Genomic DNA, 14,464 nt, shown 5'->3' with positions numbered 1-14,464 from the left:
CAGGACAAGCTAATCTAATTGTTAATACCTGGCACCTCGTTTTTTAGGCCTTATAAATCGCATTGCTGGATTTTAGACTTTAAGGCTTTTTAAGACCAGCGCGGGGACTCTGATTATTATTATTATTATTATTATTATTATTATTATTATTATTATTATTACAGCGCCCAGCAGGACTGAGTGCTGTGTAGTGGGGCTCCAGAGCCCTGCTCTCCTGACCTGGTCGTTGTAGACGTCGGGGGGCACGGCCTGGGTGAAGTAGTCAGAACACACGGCCCCGGCCTGCAGGTAGAAGTGCAGGGCAGCAGAGTACTGGCTGGTCACTGTGAGACACGGAGCACAAACACATCAGTTAACAAGCACCTGAGAGATAGTATATACTATATATATATATATACACTATACTATATACTAATATACCCACTGTATAAAAAAGGAAGCAAATTAGACCCAGGCAACTACCGACCTGTTTCTATTCTTAATTCCATCTCGAAACTTATGGAAAAAATAGTTTATGAACAGGTCGATAGGTACCTTACCGAAAAAAAGCTGATGTATGAATTTCAATCAGGATTCAGAACATCCCATTCCACTGACACATGCCTTCTCTATTTGAACGACCACATCAACCATGAGGTGGACTCGGGCAAGTACTGCGGCATGGTCATGCTGGACCTCCAGAAGGCCTTCGACACAGTAGATCACCACATATTGTTAGATAAACTGAAAGCAATTGGGTTCGATAGAACATCGGTGAGCTGGATGCAATCCTACTTAGAGGGGAGGGAACAGGTGGTTAGTGTGAACGGAACACTGTCCCCCCCCCTCCCAGTGACCTGCGGCGTTCCACAAGGAAGCATTTTGGGACCTTTACTGTTCCTAATATATGTGAATGACATGTCATCAGCATGTGATTGCAATTTGTTCCTGTTCGCGGATGACTCGGCTCTGCTGGTCTCTGACAGGGACATATTGCAGGTGGAAAAAGCGCTAAGCACTGAACTGAGTAGAATCTGCATCTGGCTAGCTGACAATAAACTATCAATACACCTAGGTAAAACTGAAACCATCCTATACGGATCCCCATCTAAACTCAGAAAGGCTGAAAATTTTAAAATAAAAGTGGGTAACATTAATATCACAAGAAAAGAGGATATTACATACCTGGGCTCCATCTTAGAGGCAAATCTTTCCGGAGATAAAATGGCAGCAAAAGTAATCAAAAAAGTGAACCATAGAACTAGATTCTTGTACAGGATATCCTCACTTGTCAGTAAAAACACACTGAGGACCCTATCAGGAGCTCTCATTCAATGTCACTTCGACTATGCCGTAACATCATGGTACTATAGAACCACAAAGGCCCATAAAACAAGACTCCAGACAGCCCAAAATAAACTGGTTAGGCTTCTGCTAGGCCTCAACCCTAGGACACATCTAACCGCTGCTCATTTTTTGAGCCTTGATTGGCTACGAGTAGTTGACAGAGTGCAGCAGCTTGCACTGGGCCTGGTCTTCAAGATACGCTACACCACAAAGACACCCAAGTACCTGTCAACATACTTCCAAAAAGTGAACAACGTCCACACATACAACACCAGAGGAAGCTCCACGAACCACGTTCAACCGCGTTGCACCACAAACAAGGGGTTAAACTCGTTTGCAAACTATGCAGTAAAAATGTGGAACGCCCTTCCTATAATCTTAAAGGAGTGCAAAACACTGCCCACCTTCAAAACCACTCTCAAAAAACATTTACAGGAGGCTGCAATCCGTAACTGGACCCTCTAAATCAAAAATCAGATTAAAAGACCCGAACTACCCACTGTACATAATTTGTGTTTTGTCCCCCGCCCCCACCTGTGGTGTATGTCCCCACCTGTCCTACCCGCTGTACATACCTTATGTTTCGTTGTATTGTTCTTCCCATGATGGATGTGTGTTTATCTTGTAGATAGTAATAGTTATTTGTCTGTATTATCTTGTAGATAGTACTAGCTTTTTTGTCTGTCTTACATGTAACGATGAATTGAGAATCAAGGACCCCAATTGAAATAAGCCAGTGGCTTTCTTGGGTTTTTATCCTGTTAGTTGACCTTGTATGTAATATGTACTTTCATGTACCTACTTCTGCAAATCTTCTAATAAAGTTTTCAATCAATCAATCAATACTGGGTAGGGCCTCCCTTTATTAGGAACACTATACTAATACTGGGTAGGGCCTACCTTTATTAGGAACACTATACTAATACTGGGTAGGGCCTCCCTTTATTAACACTATACTAATACTGGGTAGGGCTTCCCTTTATTAGGAACACTATACTAATACTGGGTAGGGTTTCCCTTTATTAGGAACACTATACTAATACTGGGTAGGGTCTCCCTTTATTAACACTATACTAATACTGGGTAGGACCTCCCTTTATTAACACTATACTAATACTGGGTAGGGCCTCCCTTTATTAACACTATACTAATACTGGGTAGGGCCTCCCTTTATTAGGAACACTATACAAATACTGGGTAGGGTCTCCCTTTATTAGGAACACTATACTAATACTGGGTAGGGCCTACCTTTATTATGAACACTATACTAATACTGGGTAGGGCCTCCCTTTATTAACACTATACTAATACTGGGTAGGGCCTCCCTTTATTAACACTATACTAATACTGGGTAGGGCCTACCTTTATTAGGAACACTATACTAATACTGGGTAGGGCCTCCCTTTATTAGGAACACTATACTAATACTGGGTAGGACCTTCCTTTATTAGGAACACTATACTAATACTGGGTAGGGCTTCCCTTTATTAACACTATACTAATACTGGGTAGGACCTCCCTTTATTAGGAACACTATACTAATACTGGGTAGGGCCTCCCTTTATTAGGAACACTATACTAATACTGGGCATCACAGGGATCCACACCGAAGTAGATGTCTGCCTGAGTGATGATCCAGGACTGGTTGTTGGGGTTGAGCGTCAGGGCGTAGGAGACCAGCTCCTTCACTGTCACCGCCACCGCCTCCACATCCACCGCCTGCAGGCTGGAGGACAGACGGACAGACAGGCACACAAACAAACAAAGCATCATAGCGACCATGTCCTGCATGAATGAAACATTCCAGAGTCTTAATGCTGTGTCCATTCATACGTATAACTGAGGTGAATGTATCAACAATCTTGAAGTGTTCTAGCGAGAAGCTGTAGAAGCTGTGCCCGTCACTAAAAAAAATTCGCAACAGGAAGAGGAAGCTCATTCTGGAGGGGCTCTTACTTGGCGAGAGATGAGGGCCAGATGGCGAGGTGTTCAGCTGTCACTTCATTAACAATATCATCCTGGAGGGAGGGGGAGAGAGAGAGAAGAGGGAGAGAGAGAGAAGAGGGAGAGATTGTACAGTAGACTAGGTACAGTAGGCTAGGTACAATAGGCTAGGTACAGTAGGCTCGGTACAGTAGGCTAGGTACAGTAGGCTAGGTACAATAGGCTAGGTACAGTAGGCTAGGTACAATAGACTAGGTACAGTAGACTAGGTACAGTAGGCTAGGTACAGTAGGCTAGGTACAGTAGACTAGGTACAATAGACTAGGTACAGTAGACTAGGTACAGTAGACTAGGTACAGTAGACTAGGTACAGTAGACTAGGTACAGTAGGCTAGGTACAGTAGGCTAGGTACAATAGACTAGGTACAATAGGCTAGGTACAATAGGCTAGGTACAATAGGCTAGGTACAGTAGGCTAGGTACAATAGACTAGGTACAATAGGCTAGGTACAATAGACTAGGTACAGTAGGCTAGGTACAATAGACTAGGTACAGTAGACTAGGTACAGTAGACTAGGTACAATAGACTAGGTACAGTAGACTAGGTACAGTAGACTAGGTACAATAGACTAGGTACAGTAGGCTAAGTAGGCTAGGTACAGTAGGCTAGGTACAATAGACTAGGTACAGTAGGCTAGGTACAATAGGCTAGGTAGGCTAGGTACAATAGGCTAGGTACAGTAGGCTAGGTACAGTAGACTAGGTCTGTAGGCATTCTGTAGGGGGCTGTACGGTACGTACCCGCACGATGCTATGGAGCCTCACAAACAGCGAGATGAGGGTGGTCAGCACCAGGGGCTCCTGGAGGAGATATGACATGAAACTTAGACTGACCAACCATCTTCTCTTCACGAGGCATCAGATACAGGTCACCTATCACAGACGTGACCATTCTACTCACCCGTAGCTTCTTGACGAAAGTGATGAATTTACTCCTAAAAAGGACAAAGGAAACATAATGAGCATAAAGGAAAGAGAGATATGATCCAATATTCCGTACATTCATGCTGTGACTAACTACAGCTATGGAAGTCTCTCTGAATTAACAAATGTAACATGTAATACAGTGGGGTGCAAACATTTGGGGACCTCTAGTCAAAATGTCTTTTACAATTAATATCTAAGTGAAAAGAAGCAAACCTAACCTCTAAAGTTATGATTTTTCATTTTTATTGACAGATACAGTAGAGATTTAGACAGGAAGGATGGGTGAGAGAGAGGAGGGATGACATGCAGGATATGTCCTGCGTTTACATGGTCAACGCTTAACCCGCTACGCCACCTAAGCGCCCCCCAAACCTAACCTCTAAATGGTACAAAGTTAAACATGACACATTTCATCACATTTTAAGCAAGATTAATTTTTATTTGTAACTTTTTACAGATTAAAAAATAATAAAACAGAAAAAGGGAAACATTTTGGGAACCCTGTCAGCTAGTACTTTGTAACTCCTCTGACAACTATAACAGCTTGCAAACGCTTCCTGTAGCCAGCTAAGAGTTTTTCAATTCTTGTTTTTGGAATTGGAATTTTCCCCATTCAACCTGGCAGAACACCTCGAGCTCAGAAATATCCTTCGGCCTTCTTACATGCACAGCATGTTTGAGATTTCTCCACAGATTTTCAATAATATTTAAGTCTGGGGACTGTGATGGCCATTGCAAAACTTTCGTCCGTCTTTCCTGGAGGTACTTCATGGTTGATTTTGAGGTATTCTTCGGGTCATTGTCTTGCTGAATACCCACCCAACCTCTCTTCAACTTCAATTTCTGGACTGACCTTCGAACATTAGCCTCTCGAATGTCTTGATATTTGGTGGAATCCTTTCTTCCTTCCACCCGCACAATATTGCCTGTGCCCCCAGCTGCGACACAACCCCAAAGCATAATGGATCCACCTCCATGCTTAACAGTTGCTAAACAAATGCTTTTTGTTTTCTCCAAACATACCTTCTTTGGTTGGGCCAAAAAGTAAAATGTTGGTTTCGTCAGTCCAAAGCACATTGTTCCAATAGGCTTCAGGTTTCTCAAGGTTTTCTTTTGCATACTTCAGACGCTTAATTTTGTGTTGAGGTTGTAGGAAAGGCTTCTTTCTGGCAACTCTGCCATGTAGGTCTTTGTTGTTTAAGGTACGCTGTATTGTTGTCCTGTGAACAACTAGACTGATGTCTGCTACTCTTTTTTGCAGCTCTTTTGCAGTGATGTCGTGAGTTCTTCTGAACATTTCTCACCAGATCTCGGGCCATCAGAAAATGTTCTTGGTCTTCCAGATTGCCTTGACTTCAATTGTTCCATTTATTTTCCATTTTCTGATGATGTTTCTGACGGTGGAAATGGGTAGTTTGAAACGTTGCGATAGTTTTTTGTAGCCTTCTCCTTGATGGTGGAAGTGAACTATCTTGATTCTGGCATCCTTGGACAACTGTTTAGAGGAACCCATGGTTTTTAACACCAGACACAACAGCCACCCACTGCAGTGGGATACTTTAGAAGGCATGGAGTTGCTTCAGAATATGTAGTTCAACCCTGGACCCTTCAACCACCTGACTCATTACTCGCCCTAACAAGTAAATCACCTTGGTCTGGGCCTTAGTAATCATCTTATCAAAAGGTAACAAAGAATAATCCAAAAGGGTTCCCAAACTTTTGCACAGGGCCCTTTTCCTTTTTTATCATTTAAAAACTCTGAAAAATTAAAATAAAAAGAAACCTTGCTTTAAAATTTGCAGCAAAATGTCATGTCTAACTTTGAAGCATTTAGTGTTCAGGTTTGTTTTCAATCACTTGGAGAGTAATTGTAACAGACATTTAAACCAGGGGCACCCCACTGTAGGTGCACACTCCCAGGTCCAGCCTTAAAACCACCGTTAAATCCAGAGTGCAGCGCACGCTTCAGAAAGAAGGGTAGAGAACCTGGTGTGTCTGGTGTGTAGCCCAGGTGTGTCTACTCTAGACCCCTATACCTGTGCAGTATGGAGCCTTACCTGTGCAGTATGCCCATGGTGGACTCTCTCTGTTTGATGAGGCTGACGCGGCCGTCGCAGGCTCTCTTGTGCTGGTTGGACACGCTGCAGATCTGCACCACCACCTCCCACAGCTCCTTGGCTGTACGCCGACTCTCTTTAGGACCTGGGAGCTCCTTACAGGTGAAGGCCAGGAGCTGACCTAGCTGTCGGGGTCAATGGGGGGGAGTGGGAGAGGGGGTGGGGGAGGAGGTAGAGACATCATAGGTAGAGAGTCAGGATCATGACTGGAGACCTTGGCTCCAGAAGCATGCATAGTGACAATAGAGTACAACTTCACTGGCCTACAAGGATCATTGCTTCAACACAATCTCCTCTGTTGTGATATGTTTAGAGTGGTGATGCCAGAATCATTTGCATGCTAAGGATTAAGTCACCAGGAACTAATAATGATAACAACTAGACAGGGACAATTCCTGTGGAAATGGCTAAGTATGCTTGCCCCTCACAGCCAGTAGGGGGCAGGTCAGTGGCCTGGGCCACCCGCCTGCACCTGGGTCACACCCCTGCACCCCCCAGTGAAGACCGCGTTTCTCTAGCTCACCCAGGGGCCGAGTTGTGGGATGCGGGTGTGTGTAACGAGAGTGACAAAATTAGACTAGAGGCCAAAGGCCTTAGAGAACAGGTGAGTTTTGAGGGCTGATTTAAAGGTGTCCAGGGTAGGGGCATTGCGGATCGCTGTGGGGAGAGAGTTCCAGAGGGTGGGAGCTGCCAGACTGAAAGCTCTGCCCCCGAAGGTCCGTAGGTTGGTGCGGGGGGTGGAGAGTAGGCCCATGCCTAGGGAGCGCAGGTTCCGGGAAGGGGTGTGTTGACAGAGAAGGTCAGTGAGGTACTGGGGGGCGCAGGCGTGGAGGGATTTGTAGGTGAGGAGGAGGATTTTGTAGGTGATGCGGGACTTGACCAGAAGCCAGTGGAGGTGAATGAGGGTGGGGGTGATGTGCTGCCAGGGCCAGGGGGAACAATCATCATCGTACTGTTTTGAGAAAACGATTGGTAGCAGGGATCATAGAAACAAAAAGATTACTTAGGTTTTGGGCCTGCTATTTTGACACTACCGTATACAGTATACACTACACCCCTTACACATACTGTAGGAGCCATTTAGTCCTATATGTTATTTATGTACATTTTCTAATATTAATTTTGAATTATTGACTTATGATATTGATTGCTTTATTTGTATTATTTATTTATTTATTTTCTGAGTGGGGCAGTCCCACTCATATTTTTCATTTTATTGACAGATACAGTAGAGATTTAGACAGGAAGGATGGGTGAGAGAGAGAGAGGAGGGATGACATGCAGGATATGTCCCCGGCCGGAATCGAGCGGTTACACGGTCAACGCTTAACCCGCTACGCCACCTAAGCGCCCCTTGATTGCTTTAATTTATTTATGATAATATTTGCTTCTAAGTTTATATTCCCTATTGTATGTTATTTAGATTGTTCCTTGTAGTCATTTCCCCCTTGTGGTTAGAATGAATGAATATTGGGGATATAAGGGAACAGGAAAGGGAATGTTAGTGGGAGCAACGACAGTTCAAGATAGTTTAACGACAGACAGTGATAGACCGTAGCCGACAGGATCGGTAGTATGGATAATGCTGATGGAGACATATTCACTTTTGAGGAAATAAAATAATGTGTTTATTTTTATACACGCGTTACTCTGCCTTTTTGGAACTGTTTGTTGGAACGTACGACTCACCCATGTAGAGACTATTTGGATTGTTAAGAAGCCTCTACACATTTTACACTCATTCATTCATGGCATACACTATTGATTCTTATCCATATTCTTATACATATGTTATTGAGTTTCATTTGCTTAATTAGTATAATAAAACTTAAGTTGTCTAATTTAAACACGTGTGGACGGGTTTGTGACAGTACCTTGATGTAGGGGTTGTTCATGACCAGAGCCTGGGGGACCTGCAGGGTCAGGTAGTCGTTCTCCCTCCAGTTCAGCATGAAGGCCACACACTCCCTCCCCAGTATCTGTCGCAGCGGGAGATCTGGCGGGGGAGAGACACAGACGTGGCCTTGCGGTCAGTGTGGATTATTACAGTGAAGCTGACGCTGCAAAAGTCGTCTGTCGTCACGTGTTAGAGAACAAGGTTTTCATACAAAGGGAAGTATGTCTAGGGGCAGTTTCCCTGACCAGTGTTTCCCATAGATAGAAGAGACTGTGGAGATTTATCCCCTCATTACGAACTGGTATTTTTTGTGCTTTTTTTCTCTTTCCCGCATTTTTCAGTGCTAGAGATGTTTCTTTGTTTTTGAATTGGTTTTGACAAACAAACAACATTGTGTGACACTGACACAAACAACATCTCACTCCCTCCCTCCCTTTCTCTCTCCCTCCTCCTCTCTCTCTCTCTCCTACTCCTCCTCTCTCCCTCCCTCCCCCCCCTCTCTCCCTCCCTTTCTCTCCCTCTCCCCCTCCCTCTCTCCCTCCCCCCTCTCTCCCCCCCCCCTCTCTCCCTCTCTCTCACTCTCTCCCCCCCCCCTCTCCCTCTCTCTCCGCCCCCCCCCCCTCTCTCCCTCTCTCTCACTCTCTCCCCCCCCCTCTCCCTCTCTCTCCCACCTCCCTCCCTCCCTCTCCCTCCCTCCCTCCACTCACCATGTATCCTCATCTCCAGGTAACCCCTCACCCTGCTGACCAGGTCTGGGGGAGGCCTCTCCCTGCCCCCCTCGGCCGTGGCCGACTCGTGGGCGCGGACCTCCAGCAGCAGCATCTCGTTGAGCATCACCTGCCTCAGCTTGGGGGAGAACTCCGTGACCAGCTCCAGACAGGCGGAGAACAGCTGCCGGGCATGGGGGAAGTCCTGGGGGGGGGGAGGGGGAGGGGGGCACATAGCACATTTCGGCGGCCGTGTTAACGGGTCAGAGCAGCCACACGGCGTGAGAGGGAAGCTGCTCTGACCCGTTAAGACTCTGAGGGGGGGGCTTAGGTGGCGTAGCGGGGTTAAGCGTAAAAATATGAGTGGGACTGCCCCACTCAGAAAAAATACTAAACATGGGCTCGGAAATGAAAACACACGCGGTGCTGAGGTAGAGGTACTTGGTGTGGCCCGGGCTCACGTCAGCTCCATGTGTAGGTGAACTAATACAATCTCATTCCTTTTAGTGAATAAATATCACTTCAGCTGTCAATTGGACAGCGATATAGAGCAAGACAAGTGTCCTCCAAAGCCCTCAAAATAGAATAATGGTAAAAAAGTAACAATGGTCAATTTGAACACCGAGACCACAGACCTTAATGGTAATGCAGTGGAGACCTTTGGCCATGAGGATGTACACCAGGTCCCTGGTTAGGTTGTCTTTGATGTTGAGAATCACATTGATGTAGTCGGGAGGCACCTCCCACTGTGTGGACAGAGGAAAAAAGGGCTTTAGGCAAACAGCATTCCCAATGAAATTACAGGTATACATTTAAACCCCCCAAAAAGTGGACTGACTTATACAGTTAGGTCCATATATATTTGTGTATATATATGTATATATATCAGAATTTGTGTTATTTTAACTGTTTACCAAAACATCTTCAAGTTACAGTTATATAATGAATATGGGCTTAAAGTGCAGACTCTCAGCTTTAGGGTAAGGGTATTCACATCCAAATTGAAGGAAGGGTTTAGGAATTACAGCTCTTTAATATGTAACTCCCTCTTTTTCAAGGGACCAAAAGTAATTGGACAATTGACACAAAAGCTGTTTCAGGTGAAAGGTAAAAGGTCTGAGTTGATTCCAAGTGTGGCATTTGCATTTGGAAGCTGTTGCTGTATACGCACAACATGCAGTCAACAGAGCTCTCATTGCAAGTGAAACAGGCCATCCTTAGGCTGCAAAAACAACCCAAAAATCCATCAGAGAGATAGTGGGAACATTAATAGTGCCCAAATTAACTAATTGGTACATTCTGAGAAAAAAAGAATGCACCGGTGAGCTCGGCACCACAAAAAGGTCTGGACGTCCATGGAAGACAAGAGTGGTGGATGATCACAGGATCCTCTACATGGTAAAGAAAAACCCCATGACAACATCCAGCCAAGTGAACAACAGTCTCCAGGAGGTAGGCATTTCATTATCTAAGTGTACAATAAAGGAAATACTTCACACAAGCAAATACAGAGGGTTCACCACAAGGTGCAAGCCATTCATAAGCCTCAAGAATAGAAAGGCCAGATTAGCTGTGTTCTGGAACAGCATTCTTTGGACAGATGAAACTAAGATCAACCTGTACCAGAATGATGGGAAGAAAAAAGTATGGAGAAGGCTTGGAACGGATCATGATCCGACGCATACCACATCATCTGTAAAACACGGTGGAGGCAGTGTGATGACATGGGCATGCCTGGCTTCCAATGGCACTGGGTCACTAGTGTTTATTGATGATGTGACAGAAGACAGAAGCAGACAGATGAATTCTGAAGTGTTTAGGGATATTCTGTCTGCTCAGATTCAGACAGATTCAACAAAGTTGATTGGATGGTGCTTCAAATAAAGATGGACAATGACCCAAAACATACTGCACAAGCAACCCAGGAGTTTTTTTAAGGCAAATAAGTGGAATATTCTGCAATGGCCAGAGTCAATCACCTGATCCCAACCTGATCGAGCATGCATTTCACTTGCTGAAGACAAAACATAAGGGAGAAAGACCCACAAACAAACAACAATTGAAGACAGCTGCAGTAAAGCCCTGGCAAAGCATCACAAAGGAGGAAACCCAGCATTTGGTGATGTCCATGGGTTCCAGACTTCAGGCAGTCATTGCCTGCAAAGGATTCTCGACAAAGTATTGAAAATGAACATTTTATTTATGATTATGTTAATTTGTCAAATTACTTTTTAGCTCCTGAAAATAGGGGACTGTGTATAAAAATGGTTGCAATTCCTAAACGTTTCATACTATATTTTTGTTCAACCCTTGAATTAAAGCTGAAAGTCTGCACTTCAATTACATCTCAATTGTTCATCATTTCAAATCCATTGTGGTGGCGAACAGAGCCAGAATTATGGAAATTGTGTCACTGTAACAAATACTTATTCCAAAGTGCTTTACGACGGCCTCTTATCTCATTCACCTGTTCACACACACATTCACACACCAACGGCAGCAAGCTACCGTGCAAGGCGCCGGCCCACTCGTTGGGAGCAATTTGGGGTTCAGTGTCGGTAACCCGATCACAGACATCAACTGAGAGTTTACTCTTCAAAGTGCAGATCAGTCTAGGAACTGACTTGATCCACTTCCCGGGATAGCCACCCCGGAAGTGCTATGGTCTCTTTAAAACGTCCCTCCGACGAACCCCCCCCTGACCTTGTTGTTGACCCTCCAGAAGGGCCGTTCGACCATGCCGTGCAGCTCGATGAGGATCTGACGAATCCTCCGGGCGTCCAGGGTGAGGATGAGCTGCTGCTCCAGCTGTCCGATGTTCACACTGGCCGAGGCTGGGGGAGGAGCAGGAGGAGGCTGTCAGGATCATGCATTTGTGGGATAAGCAGCGCACCTGATTATGTGGGTAGCGCCCAAGTAAAATTTGCCCAGAATTCTCTGCCAATGCTAAACAGTGTATTCTCCTGTTGGAATTCATTTACATTTTTGCCATTTAGCAGACGAAAAGCGGGTGAAAAGCGGGTGTCTCAGGAGACGCAGTACAGGTGGGGTAGTGGTAATTCACTCTTGTTTTGAGCTCCAGGTTGCTGCCAATCAGGTGCGTGGCAAGGTTTTTTTTATTTTTTTTTATTTGTTTTTCAGATTTTATCCCCTTTTCACCCAATTTGGTAGCCAATTTAACCCAACTTAGCATCCAATTATCCCCTGCCTATTGCGAAGGATCCGCCGCACGACCCCGTGGCCGGCAGTCCCAGAGGAGGCCGCCAGGCAGACTAGGCTGACTGGCTCCTCGAGCCCAGTACCGTTACTCCGACACCAGACGGGGGCGGTGTTGCGCGACGGATCCTAGTCCAGAAATACTCCTATACCCCCCTCGGAAGCGGCCGGCCAATATGCCGCTTCCCGTGTGCCTCGGCCATATCTGGATCTGGCGAGCCGGGATACGAACCCCGGCCCCGGTGGGCAGCATGCACTAGCGGCCAGTGCTTAGACCGCTACACCACCGCGGGGCGCGCGTGGCAAGGTTTGGCAACAACTTGTTACATCCAACATTGTCACAACAGAGAAATAATTGACCAAACACAAATTCCCCCAAAGAAGAGTTCATAACGAACTGTTGTAAATGGGGAACTCTGAGGAGCTTCTCTGTCGTGTAGACAGGAGGACAATCTCCACTAAGAGAGATACCAGATTATTGTTGTGAATCTAATTGATTCTTAGTAGATTGAGTAGAATTTATAAAGCACAAAGAGCTTAAATCAATTGACTCAAAAGAGGCCTTTTATTAAGCAAAGTTACATGAGCGCAGAGAGAAAATAGCAGTCAAAAAAGCCCCCTCCTGCGAGAGGAACACATATTTACAGTGGTGATGAGGTCACCATTCTTGGGAACCAATCATAATCATCTGCGCCACAGCTCTTGGCACATCTCTTACAGGAAGGGAAGGCCTTCATTTAGTGCTAGATTCCCCAGAATGTAGAGAGACTTCAATTCTCAGTATAAAATTATATAAAACTACAACAGTATCAACAACTACACGATCCATTTCAGGAGCTAAACAACGTCCAGAGTGTAGAAACCAGCAGCTCATTCATATCTAGTAGCCACTGCTCTCAGAATCCACACTAGCCGCACTCCCTCCACCCTTGGAACACTCCAGATCTGCACACTGGGATCACCGTGCACATTTTCCCATGGACGTCAACGCCAGATTTACCAGAACGTCGAAGTTCCGCGTACCTACCAAACTGATGTGCCGTGGCGTGGTACCAGGGCCCACAGAGGGGTCAGAGCAGCCTACCTGGGATGTCGTAGAAGGAGGGCAGAGGCTTGGCGCTCAGGTTGATGGTGGCCGACCGCCTCCTCATCTGCTCCACCAGGGCCTTCCTCTCGTCCTCCTTCAGCAGCTCCATGAACAGCTTGTGGGACGACACCATGAACACCAGGGGGAGCTCTTCCAGACCCTCACACAGGGTTCTGCACGGGGCAGGGGGACGTCAATCAATCAATCAACCAATCAATATTTTTATTGTCCCCCAAGGGTCATTTGTAGTGTGGTCAGGTTCAAAACAACCACAAAACAACAAAAACAACAACAAAAACAACAACTATACACACAAGATAAATTATTCTTAAATGAATAAAATTATTCCACAGTTAACATGATAGGGTGGGGGGAGGGGGGGGGTGCAGATAGGCAACAGCGTTAGGCATACCCATCACCCATATCCAGCTACATCAACTACACATGATGTCAATATAGCTCAGGAGTGAGTCTCATTCTAAACACAACAGACTCTGTCACACTCACTTCAGGAAGATCGCCATGTTCCTCCTGGAAGTCTCCGACGGGCGGTCCTTGTCTAGGGACCTTGTGCACACCTGGAGCATTGGCAGAGGTTATTATATTAAGTAGGGCTGCAACTTTAACGCGTACATTTCGATTAATTAATTACAGAAAAAATAACGCATTCCTTTTTTTGCGCATTTTAATCACACTTTTCTTTTTCTTTTTTTTGGGCCAGCCCTGCCACTTCTGTCCCTTGTGAGAGACTTTTCTCCCTTGCAGACAACAGTGACCCAACAGAGACCCAACCTTGCAGTTCAAAAAAAGAGGGCAGCCTTGAGCTCTGAACATCTAAACAGGCTAGTTTGTCTCAGCAGCTGGCTGAAAGAGAAGCGGGCTCTGGCTGAAAGAGTAGCAGGCTCAGGCCCAATCCCGATTCTCTTTTCTACCCCTTCGGCTCGTTTTGGAGTGGCACTCGCTTTGGAGCCAAGGCCTCTGTTCAGAGCCACAAGCCGTAGTGGTTGAAATCTTCCCCTATGAAATGGGACAACCCTTCAAGACTGATACGTCATCAGTAGTATCGTAAAAAAAAGCATTGACGCTCGCGATTCATTCACAACTTAAGTTTTACGCTATCAATCGATCAAACCAGTCATAAAATAAAAAAGAACAATGCTTCATTATCAGACCATGACAGAAT

The 14,464-nt window shown here is 45.5% G+C and overlaps 1 protein-coding gene across 2 annotated transcripts in view; it reads right to left on the bottom strand.

Moving 5' to 3' along the window:
* ints8 (integrator complex subunit 8) overlaps positions 1-14,464 on the bottom strand; it is a 29,062-nt gene that overhangs the window by 2,597 nt on the left and 12,001 nt on the right. For both annotated transcript variants that reach the window (XM_080525864.1, XM_080525865.1), the window contains exons 12-23: positions 13,789-13,859; positions 13,279-13,454; positions 11,682-11,812; positions 9,614-9,724; positions 8,979-9,183; positions 8,249-8,370; positions 6,315-6,499; positions 4,232-4,265; positions 4,072-4,131; positions 3,283-3,344; positions 2,934-3,052; positions 220-323 (exon numbers count right to left, since the gene is read on the bottom strand). In XM_080525864.1, the coding sequence (XP_080381990.1) occupies positions 220-323; positions 2,934-3,052; positions 3,283-3,344; positions 4,072-4,131; positions 4,232-4,265; positions 6,315-6,499; positions 8,249-8,370; positions 8,979-9,183; positions 9,614-9,724; positions 11,682-11,812; positions 13,279-13,454; positions 13,789-13,859 (1,380 nt within the window). The remainder of the gene's footprint in view (positions 1-219; positions 324-2,933; positions 3,053-3,282; positions 3,345-4,071; positions 4,132-4,231; positions 4,266-6,314; positions 6,500-8,248; positions 8,371-8,978; positions 9,184-9,613; positions 9,725-11,681; positions 11,813-13,278; positions 13,455-13,788; positions 13,860-14,464) is intronic.

The sequence above is a fragment of the Nansenia antarctica genome (assembly GCF_963989245.1).
Source record: "Nansenia antarctica genome assembly, chromosome: 3".
Classification (NCBI taxonomy): domain Eukaryota; kingdom Metazoa; phylum Chordata; class Actinopteri; order Argentiniformes; family Microstomatidae; genus Nansenia; species Nansenia antarctica.
Note: the sequence above shows the minus strand (reverse complement) of the source record. Positions and strands in the feature narration are given on the sequence as shown.